This window comes from Eleutherodactylus coqui, chromosome 1, assembly GCF_035609145.1.
Source record: "Eleutherodactylus coqui strain aEleCoq1 chromosome 1, aEleCoq1.hap1, whole genome shotgun sequence".
NCBI classification, from domain to species: Eukaryota; Metazoa; Chordata; class Amphibia; order Anura; family Eleutherodactylidae; genus Eleutherodactylus; species Eleutherodactylus coqui.
In genome coordinates, this window is record NC_089837.1 from 937,053 (window position 1) to 952,853 (window position 15,801).

Below are 15,801 nucleotides of genomic sequence, written 5' to 3' on the forward strand. Positions count from 1 at the left end.
ACCCCTGTACTGCTGTATATATATATCCTCTGATACCGGCTGATAACAGAGAGCGCAACCCCTGTACTGCTGTGTATATATATATCCTCTGATACCGGCTGATAACAGAGAGAACAACCCCTGTACTGCTGTATATATCCTCTGATACCGGCTGATAACAGAGAGCGCAACCCCTGTACTGCTGTATATATATATCCTCTGATACTGGCTGATAACAGAGAGCGCAACCCCTGTACTGCTGTATATATATATATATATATCCTCTGATACCGGCTGATAACAGAGAGCGCAACCCAGATGTGTGTGTGTATATATATCCTCTGATACCGGCTGATAACAGAGAGCGCAACCCCTGTACTGCTGTATATATATATCATGTGATACCGGCTGATAACAGAGAGCGCAACCTGCATGTCAGCTTACTGTACTGCTATATATATCCTCTGATACTGGCTGATAACAGAGAGCGCAACCTGCATGTCAGCTTACTGTACTGCTATATATATATATCCTCTGATACCGGCTGATAACAGAGAGAATCCCCATGTCAGCTTACCATACTGCTGTATGTATGTATATATATATATATATATCCTCTGATAGCAGCTGATAATAGAGAGAACAACCCCCATGTCAGCTTACCATACTGCTGTATGTATGTATATATCCTCTGATACCGGCTGATAACAGAGAGAACAGCCCACGCTGTTGTTGTTGAAGGACCTGTGCCGACGTCAGCGTCATGTGACCAGTGCCAGTGTATATGATTAGTAGTGATGGGGGACCCGTGATGACATCACAATTATGTAAATGAGGGGGTGGAGCTCCGCAGGTAGCATTAGTGATTAAGGACCTGCCATGAAGTCACTGTCACGTGACCAGTGGGCGGACTGCTGGAGATGTGTAATGTGAACGGAGGGGAAGGTATTTATGGTTGGACAGCATGGTCACGTGACCCGGCGGCAGTGTAATGTGCGTGGTGAATGGTAGTCCCTTCTCTTTGCAGATAAGTGGTTATTCCCGCCGCGGCCAGCAGGTGTCGCTATGTTGGGTGGGGATATGCGGGGTGCGAGGAGCTGCAGGGGGTCTGAGGCAGAAGTCACAACACAGTCTGATGTTGCAGATGACATTCACTTGTTATTTGTATTGCACCGCTTCAGCTGATTTATTCCCCCACCAGCGGGGGGCGCATGGTACTGCCCTCGCAGGGCGGAGCTTACTGCAGATACGGGGAGGTGAGTAGGGGTGTTTGTGGGGTGCCGGTCAGGAGGACGTAAGAGAAGCCTGACCAGCAGGGAGGAGGTCATGGGGGAAGGGAGCTTCAGTCATCATGTGACCCGTGGGGGGGGGGGGGGAAGCTTTGGTCGTCATGTGACCCGTGGAGGGGGAGGAGCTTCAGTCATCATGTGACCCGTGGGGGGGGGGGGAAGAGGCTTCGGTTGTCATGTGACCCGTGAGGGGGGGGGGGGGGAGAAGCTTCAGTTGTCATGATGTGACCCGTTTCAGTCACGTTAGAGTAGGTTAGGGGGTGGGGAGCCTGTGAGCCTGACATCTATACAGGAAAAGATCTCTGAACAAATTACTAATCAGCATGTATGCAAGTAGTTGGATGAGAATGGAGTAATTAACCAGAGCAGCATGGGTTTGTAACAAACAAGTCATGCCAGACAAATCTAATCTCCTATGAAAGAATCACCGACTGGGCTGATCAGGGAAATGTGGTGGATATAGTATATCTGGACTTTAGTAAAGCGTTTGACAAAGTATCTCATACCAGACTTATTGATGAAATGACCAAATCTGGGACTGACAGGGCAACTGTTAGGTGGATTCACAGCTGGCTGAGTGATCGTACTCACAGAGTGGTCATAAATGGCTGCACATCCAAGTGGAAGAATGTATCAAGTGGGGGCCACAAGGCTCTGTCCTAGGCCCAGTGTTGGCCAACATTGTCATAAATGATCTGGAGGAGGGAATTGTGGGAAACTGATCAAACTGATGACACAAAGCTAGGAGGGATAGCTAACACTAGGGAAGAGAGAGGATTCAGAAAGATCTAGAAAAGCTTGAGCAGTGGTCGGCGACTAACAGAATGGTATCTAACAAGGAGAAATGCAAAGTCCTACAGCTGGGCAAGAAACATGAAGAAAGCGCATACAGAATGGGAGGAATTGGGCTAAGCAGCAGCACATGTGAAAAAGACTTGGTTATACTAATAGATCATAGACTGAACATGAGTCAACAATGTGATGCAGCAGCCAAAAAGGCAAACACAATTCTGGGATGTATTAAGAGAAGCATAGAGTCTAGATCACGTGAGGGTCTGAATGTCACTAATAATCTTCTTCTTCTCTCTGAGAGCTGATATACCTCTTAGAGGTGTCTGCAGGACTACAACCCCCATCATCCTTCTACTGAATGACCCCCAAGAATGGACGGCACGGAGATGAGCGGAAGGATATTAGCCGTCACCTGGGAGATCATCTACCTGCTGACCGGAGAGGTGAACTTCCCTCCATTCCTCCCATCTGTCTTGTATTTGTGCCATCCCTGAGCGTCTCCCTCCATCCACAGGAGTACACAGCAGTGAAGAAGACAGCGACTCCCATCATCCATCCTCACTCCCTGATCCAGAAGCTTCTAGAACTCACCAACAAGATGACGGAGCTGCTGACAGGAGAGGTGACTGCGGGGAATGTGGGGGGACATTCTAGCGGGGGGCTCTGGCTGATGACTGGATATTGTGTTGTCAGGTTCCTATAAGGTGTCAGGATGTGGCCGTCTATTTCTCCATGGAGGAGTGGGAGTATGTAGAGGGCCGGCGGGATGTGTACGGGGCCGCCATGCTGGAGGCGGGGTCACCAGGTAAGAGGAGTGGGAGTATGTAGAGGGATGTGTACGGGGCCGCCATGCTGGAGGCGGGGTCACCAGGTAAGAGGAGTGGGAGGATGTAGAGGGCCGGCGGGATGTGTACGGGGCCGCCATGCTGGAGGCGGGGTCACCAGGTAAGAGGAGTGGGAGTATGTAGAGGGCCGGCGGGATGTGTACGGGGCCGCCATGCTGGAGGCGGGGTCACCAGGTAAGAGGGGTGGGAGGATGTAAAGGGACGGCGGGATGTGTACGCGGCCGCCATGCTGGAGGCGGGGTCACCAGGTAAGAGGAGTGGGGGGATGTAGAGGGATGTGTACGGGGCCGCCATGCTGGAGGCGGGGTCACCAGGTAAGAGGAGTGGGAGTATGTAGAGGGCCGGCGGGATGTGTACGGGGCCGCCATGCTGGAGGCGGGGTCACCAGGTAAGAGGAGTGGGAGGATGTAGAGGGCCGGCGGGATGTGTACGCGGCCGCCATGCTGGAGGCTGGGTCACCAGGTAAGAGGAGTGGGAGGATGTAGAGGGATGTGTACGCGGCCGCCATGCTGGAGGCGGGGTCACCAGGTAAGAGGAGTGGGAGTATGTAGAGGGCCGGCGGGATGTGTACGGGGCCGCCATGCTGGAGGCGGGGTCACCAGCTAAGAGGAGTGGGAGTATGTAGAGGGATGTGTACGCGGCCGCCATGCTGGAGGCGGGATCACCAGGTAAGAGGAGTGGGAGGATGTAGAGGGATGTGTACGGGGCCGCCATGCTGGAGGCGGGGTCAGCAGGTAAGAGGAGTGGGAGGATGTAGAGGGCCAGCGGGATGTGTACGCGGCCGCCATGCTGGAGGCGGGGCCACCAGGTAAGAGGAGTGGGAGGATGTAGAGGGCCGGCGGGATGTGTACGGGGCCGCCATGCTGGAGGCGGGGTCACCAGGTAAGAGGAGTGGGAGGATGTAGAGGGCCGGCAGGATGTGTACGCGGCCGCCATGCTGGAGGCGGGGTCACCAGGTAAGAGGAGTGGGAGGATGTAGAGGGCCGGCGGGATGTGTACGCGGCCGCCATGCTGGAGGCGGGGTCACCAGGTAAGAGGAGTGGGAGTATGTAGAGGGATGTGTACGCGGCCGCCATGCTGGAGGCGGGGTCACCTGGTAAGAGGAGTGGGAGTATGTAGAGGGCCGGCGGGATGTGTACGCGGCCGCCATGCTGGAGGCGGGGTCACCAGATAAGAGGAGTGGGAGGATGTAGAGGGATGTGTACGGGGCCGCCATGCTGGAGGCGGGGTCACCAGGTAAGAGGAGTGGGAGTATGTAGAAGGCCGGCGGGATGTGTACACGGCCGCCATGCTGGAGGCGGGGTCACCAGGTAAGAGGAGTGGGAGTATGTAGAGGGATGTGTACGGGGCCGCCATGCTGGAGGCGGGGTCACCAGGTAAGAGGAGTGGGAGTATGTAGAGGGCCGGCGGGATGTGTACGCGGCCGCCATGCTGGAGGCGGGGTCACCAGATAAGAGGAGTGGGAAGATGTAGAGGGATGTGTACGGGGCCGCCATGATGGAGGCGGGGTCACGAGGTAAGAGGAGTGGGAGTATGTAGAGGGCCGGCGGGATTTGTACGCGGCCGCCATGCTGGAGGCGGGGTCACCAGGTAAGAGGAGTGGGAGGATGTAGAGGGCCGGCGGGATGTGTACGCGGCCGCCATGCTGGAGGCGGGGCCACCAGGTAAGAGGAGTGGGAGTATGTAGAGGGATGTGTACGCGGCCGCCATGCTGGAGGCGGGGTCACCAGGTAAGAGGAGTGGGAGGATGTAGAGGGCCGGCGGGATGTGTACGCGGCCGCCATGCTGGAGGCGGGGTCACCAGGTAAGAGGAGTGGGAGGATGTAGAGGGCCGGCGGGATGTGTACGCGGCCGCCATGATGGAGGCGGGGTCACCAGGTAAGAGGAGTGGGAGTATGTAGAGGGATGTGTACGCGGCCGCCATGCTGGAGGCGGGGTCACCTGGTAAGAGGAGTGGGAGTATGTAGAGGGCCGGCGGGATGTGTACGCGGCCGCCATGCTGGAGGCGGGGTCACCAGGTAAGAGGAGTGGGAGGATGTAGAGGGATGTGTACGCGGCCGCCATGCTGGAGGCGGGGTCACCAGGTGAGAGGATGTAGAGGGATTTGTACGGGGCCGCCATGCTGGAGGCGGGGTCACCAGGTAAGAGGAGTGGGAGTATGTAGAGGGATGTGTACGGGGCCGCCATGATGGAGGCGGGGTCACCAGGTAAGAGGAGTGGGAGTATGTAGAGGGATGTGTACGGGGCCGCCATGATGGAGGCGGGGTCACCAGGTAAGAGGAGTGGGAGTATGTAGAGGGATGTGTACGGGGCCGCCATGATGGAGGCGGGTTCACCAGGTAAGAGGAGTGGGAGTATGTAGAGGGATGTGTACGGGGCCACCATGCTGGAGGCGGGGTCACCAGGTAAGGGGAGTGGGAGGATGTAGAGGGCCGGCGGGATGTGTACGGGGCCACCATGCTGGAGGCGGGGTCACCAGGTAAGAGGAGTGGGAGGATGTAGAGGGATGTGTACGGGGCCGCCATGCTGGAGGCGGGGTCACCAGGTAAGAGGAGTGGGAGTATGTAGAGGGATGTGTACGGGGCCGCCATGCTGGAGGCGGGGTCACCAGGTAAGAGGTGTGGGAGTATGTAGAGGGATGTGTACGCGGCCGCCATGCTGGAGGCGGGGTCACCAGGTAAGAGGAGTGGGAGTATGTAGAGGGATGTGTACGGGGCCGCCATGCTGGAGGCGGGGTCACCAGGTAAGAGGAGTGGGAGTATGTAGAGGGATGTGTACGGGGCCGCCATGATGGAGGCGGGGTCACCAGGTAAGAGGAGTGGGAGGATGTAGAGGGATGTGTACGGGGCCGCCATGATGGAGGCGGGTTCACCAGGTAAGAGGAGTGGGAGTATGTAGAGGGATGTGTACGGGGCCGCCATGCTGGAGGGGCACCAGGTAAGAGGAGTGGGAGTATGTAGAGGGCCGGCGGGATGTGTACGCGGCCGCCATGCTGGAGGCGGGGTCACCAGATAAGAGGAGTGGGAGGATGTAGAGGGATGTGTACACGGCCGCCATGCTGGAGGCGGGGTCACCAGGTAAGAGGAGTGGGAGTATGTAGAGGGCCGGCGGGATTTGTACGCGGCCGCCATGCTGGAGGCGGGGTCACCAGGTAAGAGGAGTGGGAGGATGTAGAGGGCCGGCGGGATGTGTACGCGGCCGCCATGCTGGAGGCGGGGCCACCAGGTAAGAGGAGTGGGAGTATGTAGAGGGATGTGTACGCGGCCGCCATGCTGGAGGCGGGGTCACCAGGTAAGAGGAGTGGGAGGATGTAGAGGGCCGGCGGGATGTGTACGCGGCCGCCATGCTGGAGGCGGGGTCACCAGGTAAGAGGAGTGGGAGGATGTAGAGGGCCGGCGGGATGTGTACGCGGCCGCCATGATGGAGGCGGGGTCACCAGGTAAGAGGAGTGGGAGTATGTAGAGGGATGTGTACGCGGCCGCCATGCTGGAGGCGGGGTCACCTGGTAAGAGGAGTGGGAGTATGTAGAGGGCCGGCGGGATGTGTACGCGGCCGCCATGCTGGAGGCGGGGTCACCAGGTAAGAGGAGTGGGAGGATGTAGAGGGATGTGTACGCGGCCGCCATGCTGGAGGCGGGGTCACCAGGTGAGAGGATGTAGAGGGATTTGTACGGGGCCGCCATGCTGGAGGCGGGGTCACCAGGTAAGAGGAGTGGGAGTATGTAGAGGGATGTGTACGGGGCCGCCATGATGGAGGCGGGGTCACCAGGTAAGAGGAGTGGGAGTATGTAGAGGGATGTGTACGGGGCCGCCATGATGGAGGCGGGGTCACCAGGTAAGAGGAGTGGGAGTATGTAGAGGGATGTGTACGGGGCCGCCATGATGGAGGCGGGTTCACCAGGTAAGAGGAGTGGGAGTATGTAGAGGGATGTGTACGGGGCCACCATGCTGGAGGCGGGGTCACCAGGTAAGAGGAGTGGGAGTATGTAGAGGGATGTGTACGGGGCCGCCATGATGGAAGCGGGGTCACCAGGTAAGAGGAGTGGGAGGATGTAGAGGGATGTGTACGGGGCCGCCATGATGGAGGCGGGTTCACCAGGTAAGAGGAGTGGGAGTATGTAGAGGGATGTGTACGGGGCCGCCATGCTGGAGGGGCACCAGGTAAGAGGAGTGGGAGTATGTAGAGGGCCGGCGGGATGTGTACGCGGCCGCCATGCTGGAGGCGGGGGTCACCAGGTAAGAGGAGTGGGAGGATGTAGGGGGATGTGTACGGGGCCGCCATGCTGGAGGCGGGGTCACAAGGTAAGAGGAGTGGGAGTATGTAGAGGGATGTGTACGGGGCCGCCATGATGGAGGCGGGGTCACCAGGTAAGAGGAGTGGGAGGATGTAGAGGGCCGGCGGGATGTGTACGCGGCCGCCATGCTGGAGGCGGGGTCACCAGGTAAGAGGAGTGGGAGTATGTAGAGGGATGTGTACGGGGCCGCCATGCTGGAGGCGGGTTCACCAGGTAAGAGGAGTGGGAGTATGTAGAGGGATGTGTACGGGGCCGCCATGATGGAGGCGGGGTCACCAGGTAAGAGGAGTGGGAGGATGTAGAGGGATGTGTACGCGGCCGCCATGCTGGAGGCGGGGTCACCAGGTAAGAGGAGTGGGAGGATGTAGAGGGCTGGCGGGATGTGTACGCGGCCGCCATGCTGGAGGGGCACCAGGTGATGCAGCTGAGACAATAATCTGCAGTGTCAGAGGAAGCGACGGCCGCCCCTCATGGCCATGTCAGCCCCCCACCCCACCGGCTCTGGCTTCCGTCTCGTATGCAGACAGTGGTGGTGAGATGGAGTCCTGGACAGAGCGACGGCCTTCAATGTATGAAGAGACCGCATTAACCCTTTGGTTCCACTCCTATGCTACCGGCATGTGAGATGAAATCCTGAGAGCGGGGTGGAGGCAGATCGTAATGACAGAGCAGCCGTCGCTCGTTCGCATCCGTGTTGTGGTTATCGCTTATAATGGCGACGATGATGCCGCGCCGGAATGACCACTACTACTCTTGTAGCAAGAACATGACCGCGCCTCACGACGTGTCGAGATCAGACTGTCTCCATTGATGTCTACTTTAGACAGCCGTAGAAATGTAGAGCGCCCCCCCCCCCCCCCCCGAATCATCAGAGGGTGGGACGTGGTTACAGGTGAGACCACTGTTTACCATAGGAGCACGTGTTGGACGTGCGGGTCTGTTGGGGGGCCCACAGGCTCCACCTGAACAGATGCTTGTCAAACAATCGGTTTTAAGGGCGTAGAGTTTCTCCCTAAGGCCGCCCTCACACGGGCGTTTTTGTACAGCGTTTAGCTTTGAGGGCGGCCAAAGAGTTATGATCTGAGATTAGGTGGACCGGCTCCTGGGTGGCAGGAGGTCTAGGGGCCCGCTGGCTCCTGGGTGGCAGGAGGTCTAGGGGCCCGCTGGCTCCTGGGTGGCAGAATGTGTAGGAAATAATTATTCCTGTGATCACCCTCCCTATAAGAAGGAGACAGCGGGCAGCGCCAGAAGATATGGTAGAGCATGACCACATAGTCCTTGGCTGTGGTCGCTTGAGTCTGGGAAGGATCTAGCCAACCTCAGTGGTATAATACCATCCCGTCGGCTTCAGGCCAACCTCTACTAGGTTAGAACTGAGTCGATGTATTGGCCCATTGAAAGGAAGACAACCATTGGGTAATTGAGGTGTTCTCCGCGGTCCCTCTCAGCTGACAAGGTGGAGACTCTGTGCCTCCCTCTAGGACATCATGGAACGTTCTCCAGAAGCAGGGAAGGAGTTATTAAGTACCCTGTATAACTATTAGGGAAATCATCAGAGGGATTTCATAGGGTTTCACTGTCTCTAATGAGAAGCTGTGTACACCAATCCCTGACACATGACACCATCTGTATCATCCAACAATGAACTCTTCTGCCTTTACTACAGAGCAAACAATGTACATATAAGTTCCTTTACACATTATCAGTCATACATGCCCCCTGTAATCAGAAGAAGTCATGATTGGCTCTAGGTGCTAATGGTTTAACATATGTTAACACCTCAAGGCATCACTCCGAACATGTAGTTCCCAGGAATAGAGAAACTTAGTACTGTATACACTGTTCTAGCAGTTTATATATGCATAGGGGATTAGAAACCATCTAGACATTCCTAAGCCAAACTATGAGCCTACATCTACATACCAGTGTACAACATGAACTGAGTTAGCCATTTAGATGCTGGTTATCCACTAAAGAGGGAGATATACCAATATGTATATTACACACACATACATACATACATACATACACACATACACACATACATACATACATACATACCAGTGTACAACATGAACTGAGTTAGCCATTTAGATGCTGGTTATCCACTAAAGAGGGAGATATACCAATATGTATATTACACACACATACATACATACATACATACACACATACACACATACATACATACATACATACCAGTGTACAACATGAACTGAGTTAGCCATTTAGATGCTGGTTATCCACTAAAGAGGGAGATATACCAGCATGTATATTTTACACACACGCACACGCACACACACGCACACGCACGCACACACACACATCGCCCTCCGAGACCCAATCTGTAAATATACACGCACGTCTTCTGAAGCGATGATCCCCCCCCCATCACAACGGGCACTCCCTTCACCGTCGGCGGGTTTGTGTCTAGGCCTGGTGCTGCGGGCGGAGAAGAAGCTTGTGACTCGCTGCGGGAGGCTTACACCATCTTTCTCTGTGTCGCGGATGAGGCACAGTTGCTGGATCCTTCAGACTAGGTAGGTACCTACCCCCCGTCACCCCCGTGGCTGGATTCTGACGCTATGGAGGGATAATACTGAGCGGATCTCGGTGGGCAGCGTTCCTCTCAGTCGGCCGTGGCCCCTCAACAACAAACAGGTCTTCCTTCTCTGTTTCTCTTTTTCCCTCCGCCGTTCTTCAGGATTGGGGATAGCTTGTTGATCGCTGGGGGTCTCGCTTTGGGGTCCACATTGATCTGAATGGACCCTCCCATCCTCCTCCCTGACTCTCCATGCACCTTTAGCGAGGCTGCAGAGATACCTGAACGGCACCTCCTTGGAGATTTCCATCAGCAGCCTCGTAATGAATGCAGCTCTGACTGCGCGGCCGGTGCGCCGTTCACAGTGATGTCACCGTGCGGAGAGAAGCGGCCAACAAGTATCTGTCCTGCAGATCCGCCAGATCCCAGCGGTGAGCCCCCCCCCCCCCCCCCCCCGCAGAGCAGTGATTGTGGACGACCCCTTCAAGTATCACCTAGTTAAAGCCTCTTCCACGCTGATGTCAGAGTGAAGCACAATGGGGGCCGCATCATGGGGGACAGGACTGGTCCGGACCGAAGGACAGACACCAGTAAGTACAGGGAGGAGGTAACTCGCATCCTATGTCAGAGGGTCACCTACCTGCAGGACAAGGACCCTCACATCCTGCTAACCTGCAGGAGAACAGGGGGCGCTCCAACCGCAGTCCAGAGGGTGATCTGTGCTCAGACACAAACCAACCATATGTGCTGAGCAAACGTTACCCGGACCCAAGAGAAGACTCACCAAGTATCCTCACTCAAGGGACACATTAAGAGGGGCGGGGGAGCAGAAGGCGGCGGTTATAGAAATCACAGTTTTTTTTTGTTAAACATATTTTTGGTTATTTCCTTTACACAGGATTACACTGAGAGGAGATGCCTATATATAGATAACACAGGAGCCACCATTCACAATAGTCACAGCTCACCTCCTCCCCTCCCTGCACAGACAGGATTACACTGAGAGGAGACGCCTATATATAGATAACACAGGACCAACCATTCACAATAGTCACAGCTCACCTCCTCCCCTCCCTGCACAGACAGGATTACACTGAGAGGAGACGCCTATATATAGATAACACAGGACCAACCATTCACAATAGTCACAGCTCACCTCCTCCCCTCCCTGCACAGACAGGATTACACTGAGAGGAGACGCCTATATATAGATAACACAGGACCAACCATTCACAATAGTCACAGCTCACCTCCTCCCCTCCCTGCACAGACAGGATTACACTGAGAGGAGATGCCTATATATAGATAACACAGGAGCCACCATTCACAATAGTCACAGCTCACCTCCTCCCCTCCCTGCACAGACAGGATTACACTGAGAGGAGACGCCTATATATAGATAACACAGGACCAACCATTCACAATAGTCACAGCTCACCTCCTCCCCTCCCTGCACAGACAGGATTACACTGAGAGGAGACCCCTATATATAGATAACACAGGACCACCAATCACAATAGTCACAGCTCACCTCCTCCCCTCCCTGCACAGACAGGATTACACTGAGAGGAGACGCCTATATATAGATAACACAGGACCACCAATCACAATAGTCACAGCTCACCTCCTCCCCTCCCTGCACAGGCAGGATTACACTGAGAGGAGACGCCTATATATAGATAACACAGGACCACCAATCACAATAGTCACAGCTCACCTCCTCCCCTCCCTGTACAGGCAGGATTACACTGAGAGGAGACACCTATATATAGATAACAGGACCACCAATCACAATAGTCACAGCTCACCTCCTCCCCTCCCTGTACAGGCAGGATTACACTGAGAGGAGACACCTATATATAGATAACACAGGACCAACCATTAACAATAGTCACAGCTCACCTCCTCCCCTCCCTGTACAGACAGGATTACACTGAGAGGAGACACCTATATATAGATAACAGGACCACCAATCACAATAGTCACAGCTCACCTCCTCCCCTCCCTGTACAGGCAGGATTACACTGAGAGGAGACCCCTATATATAGATAACACAGGACCCACCATTCACAATAGTCACAGCTCACCTCCTCCCCTCCCTGCACAGACAGGATTACACTGAGAGGAGACACCTATATATAGATAACACAGGACCAACCATTCACAATAGTCACAGCTCACCTCCTCCCCTCCCTGTACAGACAGGATTACACTGAGAGGAGACACCTATATATAGATAACACAGGACCAACCATTCATAATAGTCACAGCTCACCTCCTACCCTTCCTGCATAGACAGGATTACACTGGGAGGAGACACCTATATATAGAAAACACAGGACCAACCATTAACAATAGTCACAGCTCACCTCCTCCCCTCCCTGTACAGACAGGATTACACTGAGAGATGACACCTACATATAGATAACACAGGAGCCACCATTCACAATGGTCACAGCTCACCTCCTCCCCCTCCCTGTACAGGCAGGATTACACTGAGAGGTGACACCTATATATAGATAACACAGGAGCCACCATTCACAATGGTCACAGCTCACCTCCTCCCCCTCCCTGTACAGACAGGATTACACTGAGAGGTGAGACCTATATATAGATAACACAGGACCCACCATTCATAAAAGTCACAGCTCACCTCCTACCCTCCCTGCATAGACAGGATTACACTGGGAGGAGACACCTATATATAGATAACACAGGAGCCACCATTCACAATGGTCACAGCTCACCTCCTACCCTCCCTGTACAGGCAGGATTACACTGAGAGGTGACACCTATATATAGATAACACAGAAGCCACCATTCACAATGGTCACAGCTCACCTCCTCCCCTCCCTGTACAGGCAGGATTACACTGAGAGGAGACGCCTATATATAGATAACACAGGACCACCATTCACAATAGTCACAGCTCACCTCCTCCCCCTCCCTGTACAGACAGGATTACACTGAGAGGAGACTCCTATATATAGATAACACAGGAGCCACCATACACAATAGTCACAGCTCACCTCTCCCCCTTCCCTGCACAGAGAGGATTACACTGAGAGGAGACACCTATATATAGATAACACCGGACCATCAATCACAATAGTCACAGCTCACCTCCTCCCCCTCCCTGTACAGGCAGGATTACAGTGAGAGGTGACACCTATATATAGATAACACAGGAGCCACCATTCACAATAGTCACAGCTCCCCTCCTTTCACAGGTCACAGAGCATGTCTAACAAGTCAGCGGGTCCGCTCCTGTCCATTGTGTGAATGGCCCATGAAGCTGCTGTAAGGCATCTCTCGCTAAATGTAGGTCAGGCAAGATTGCAGCCCCCAATGGAAAATTATTTATGTGGTTTTAATAAAGATCACATTTTGGCCATACTCTCCTCGCTCTGCTGCTCGGTCCCTCTGCTCCCGCTGAGTCCTGCCCCGCTGTTCGGTCGCACTGCTCCTGCTGCTCTGCCATTGCTGTTTTTTGTTTGGTCTTTGAACCCAGTTTGGAGTAGAGGAAGAACTCTTCCAGGGACCTTGCTTTTCCCTATGCAGTAAAGGTCATCTGTTTGGCTTCATATACATGTTTTCTATGGAGAGCATCTACCTCTTATCTGTTCTACCCGTTGAGGCACAATGGAAAACTGTTTTGCAGTCAGATGAACCAAAATGTAAATTATTTTTGGACCCCACAGAAGTCGTGTCCTGCAGACTGCAGAGGGTAGTGACCATTTAGATTGTTATCAGCGCATACTCCTGCATCTCTGCTGGTATGGGGTGGCATTAGTGCCTATGGCATGGGCAGCTTACACATCCTGACAGGCACTATGACTACTGTCAGTAGATAGAGGTTGTAGAACAACATATGGTACCATCCAGTCAGTGTATATTTCAGCAGGACAATGCTAAACCACATTATGCATCCACCACAACAGCATGGCTTCACAGAAGAGTCCAGGTTGACCAGCTGCCTGGAGTGCAGACCTTCCACCACATACTGCATCCATCCCGACAGCTTCACCATAGAAGAGTCTGGCATGAACCAGCCACCTGCAGTCTAGACCTTCCACCATATACTACATCCATCCCAACAGCTTCACCGTAGAAGAGTCTGGGGTGAACCAGCCACCTGCAGTCCAGACCTTCCACCACATACTACATCCATCACAACATTATGACTTCAAAAGAGAAGAGTCCGGGGTGAACCAGCCGCCTGGAGTCCAGACATTCCACCACATACTACATCCATCACAACAGCTTCACAGAAGAAGAATCCGGGGTGAACTGGCCACCTGCAGTCCAGACCTTCCACCATATACTGCATCCATCACAACAGCATGGATTCACAGAAGAAGAGTCCGGGGTGAACCGGCCGCCTGCAGTCCAGACCTTCCACCTTATACTGCATCCAGCACAACAGCATGGATTCACAGAAGAGACCAGGGTGATCCGTCTGCCTGCAGTCCAGACCTTCCACCATATACTACATCCATCACAACATTATGACTTCAAAGGAAAAGAGTCTGGGGTGAACCGGCCGCCTGCAGTCCAGAGCTTCCACCATATACTACATCCATCACAACAGCATGGCTTCACAGGAGAAGAGTCCGGGGTGAACTGACCGCCTGCTGTCCAGACCTTCCACCATATACTACATCTATCACAACAGCATCACAGGAGAAGAGTCCGGGGTGAACCAACCGCCTGCAGTCCAGACCTTCCACCATATACTACATCCATCACAACATTATGACTTCAAAGGAAAAGAGTCTGGGGTGAACCGGCCGCCTGCAGTCCAGAGCTTCCACCATATACTACATCCATCACAACAGCATGGCTTCACAGGAGAAGAGTCCGGGGTGAACTGACCGCCTGCTGTCCAGACCTTCCACCATATACTACATCCATCACAACAGCATGGCTTCACAGAAGAAGAGTCCGGGGTGAACCGGCTGCCTGCAGTGCAGACCTTCCACCATATACTACATCCATCACAACATTATGACTTCAAAGGAAAAGAGTCTGGGGTGAACCGGCCGCCTGCAGTCCAGAGCTTCCACTATATACTACATCCATCACAACAGCATGGCTTCACAGGAGAAAAGTCCGGGGTGAACTGACCGCTTGCTGTCCAGACCTTCCACCATATACTACATCCATCCCAACAGCATGGCTTCACAGAAGAAGAGTCCGGGGTGAACCGGCCGCCTGCAGTCCAGACCTTCCACCTTATACTGCATCCAGCACAACAGCATGGATTCACAGAAGAGACCAGGGTGATCCGTCTGCCTGCAGTCCAGACCTTCCACCTTATACTACATCCATCCCAACAGCATGGCTTCACAGAAGAAGAGTCCGGGGTGAACCGGCCGCCTGCAGTCCAGACCTTCCACCTTATACTGCATCCAGCACAACAGCATGGATTCACAGAAGAGACCAGGGTGATCCGTCTGCCTGCAGTCCAGACCTTCCACCTTATACTACATCCATCACAACATTATGACTTCAAAGGAAAAGAGTCTGGGGTGAACCGGCCGCCTGCAGTCCAGACCATCCTCCATATACTACATCCATCACAACATTATAACTTCAAAGGAGAAGAGTCTGGGGTGAACCGACCGCCTGCAGTCCAGACCTTCCACCATATACTACATCTATCACAACAGCATGGCTTCACAGGAGAAGAGTCCGGGGTGAACCGGCCACCTATAATCTAGACCTTTCACCATATACTACATCCATCATAACAGCATGGCTTCACAGAAGAAGAGTCCGGGGTGAACCGGCCGCCTGCAGTCCGGACCTTCCACCATATACTACATCCATCACAACAGCATGGCTTCACAGAAGAATAGTCTGGGGTGAACCGGCCACCTGCAGTCCAGACCTTCCATCATATACTACATCCATCACAACAGCATGGCTTCACAGGAGAAGAGTCCGGGGTGAACCAGCCGCCTGCAGTCCAGACCTTCCACCATATACTACATCCAGCACAACAGCATGGCTTCACAGAAGAAGAGTCCGGGGTGAACCAACCGCCTGCAGTACAGA

General features: G+C 54.1%; 1 protein-coding gene across 1 annotated transcript in view; it reads left to right on the forward strand.

Annotated features, from left to right (window-relative positions):
• Positions 1 to 5,815: 5,815 nt before the first annotated feature.
• Positions 5,816 to 15,801, forward strand: part of LOC136617429 (zinc finger protein 300-like) — a 1,148,901-nt gene continuing 1,138,915 nt past the window's right edge. The window contains exon 1 of the mRNA XM_066594258.1: positions 5,816 to 5,913. Within this exon, the coding sequence (XP_066450355.1) occupies positions 5,895 to 5,913 (19 nt within the window). The 5' untranslated portion in view covers positions 5,816 to 5,894. The remainder of the gene's footprint in view (positions 5,914 to 15,801) is intronic.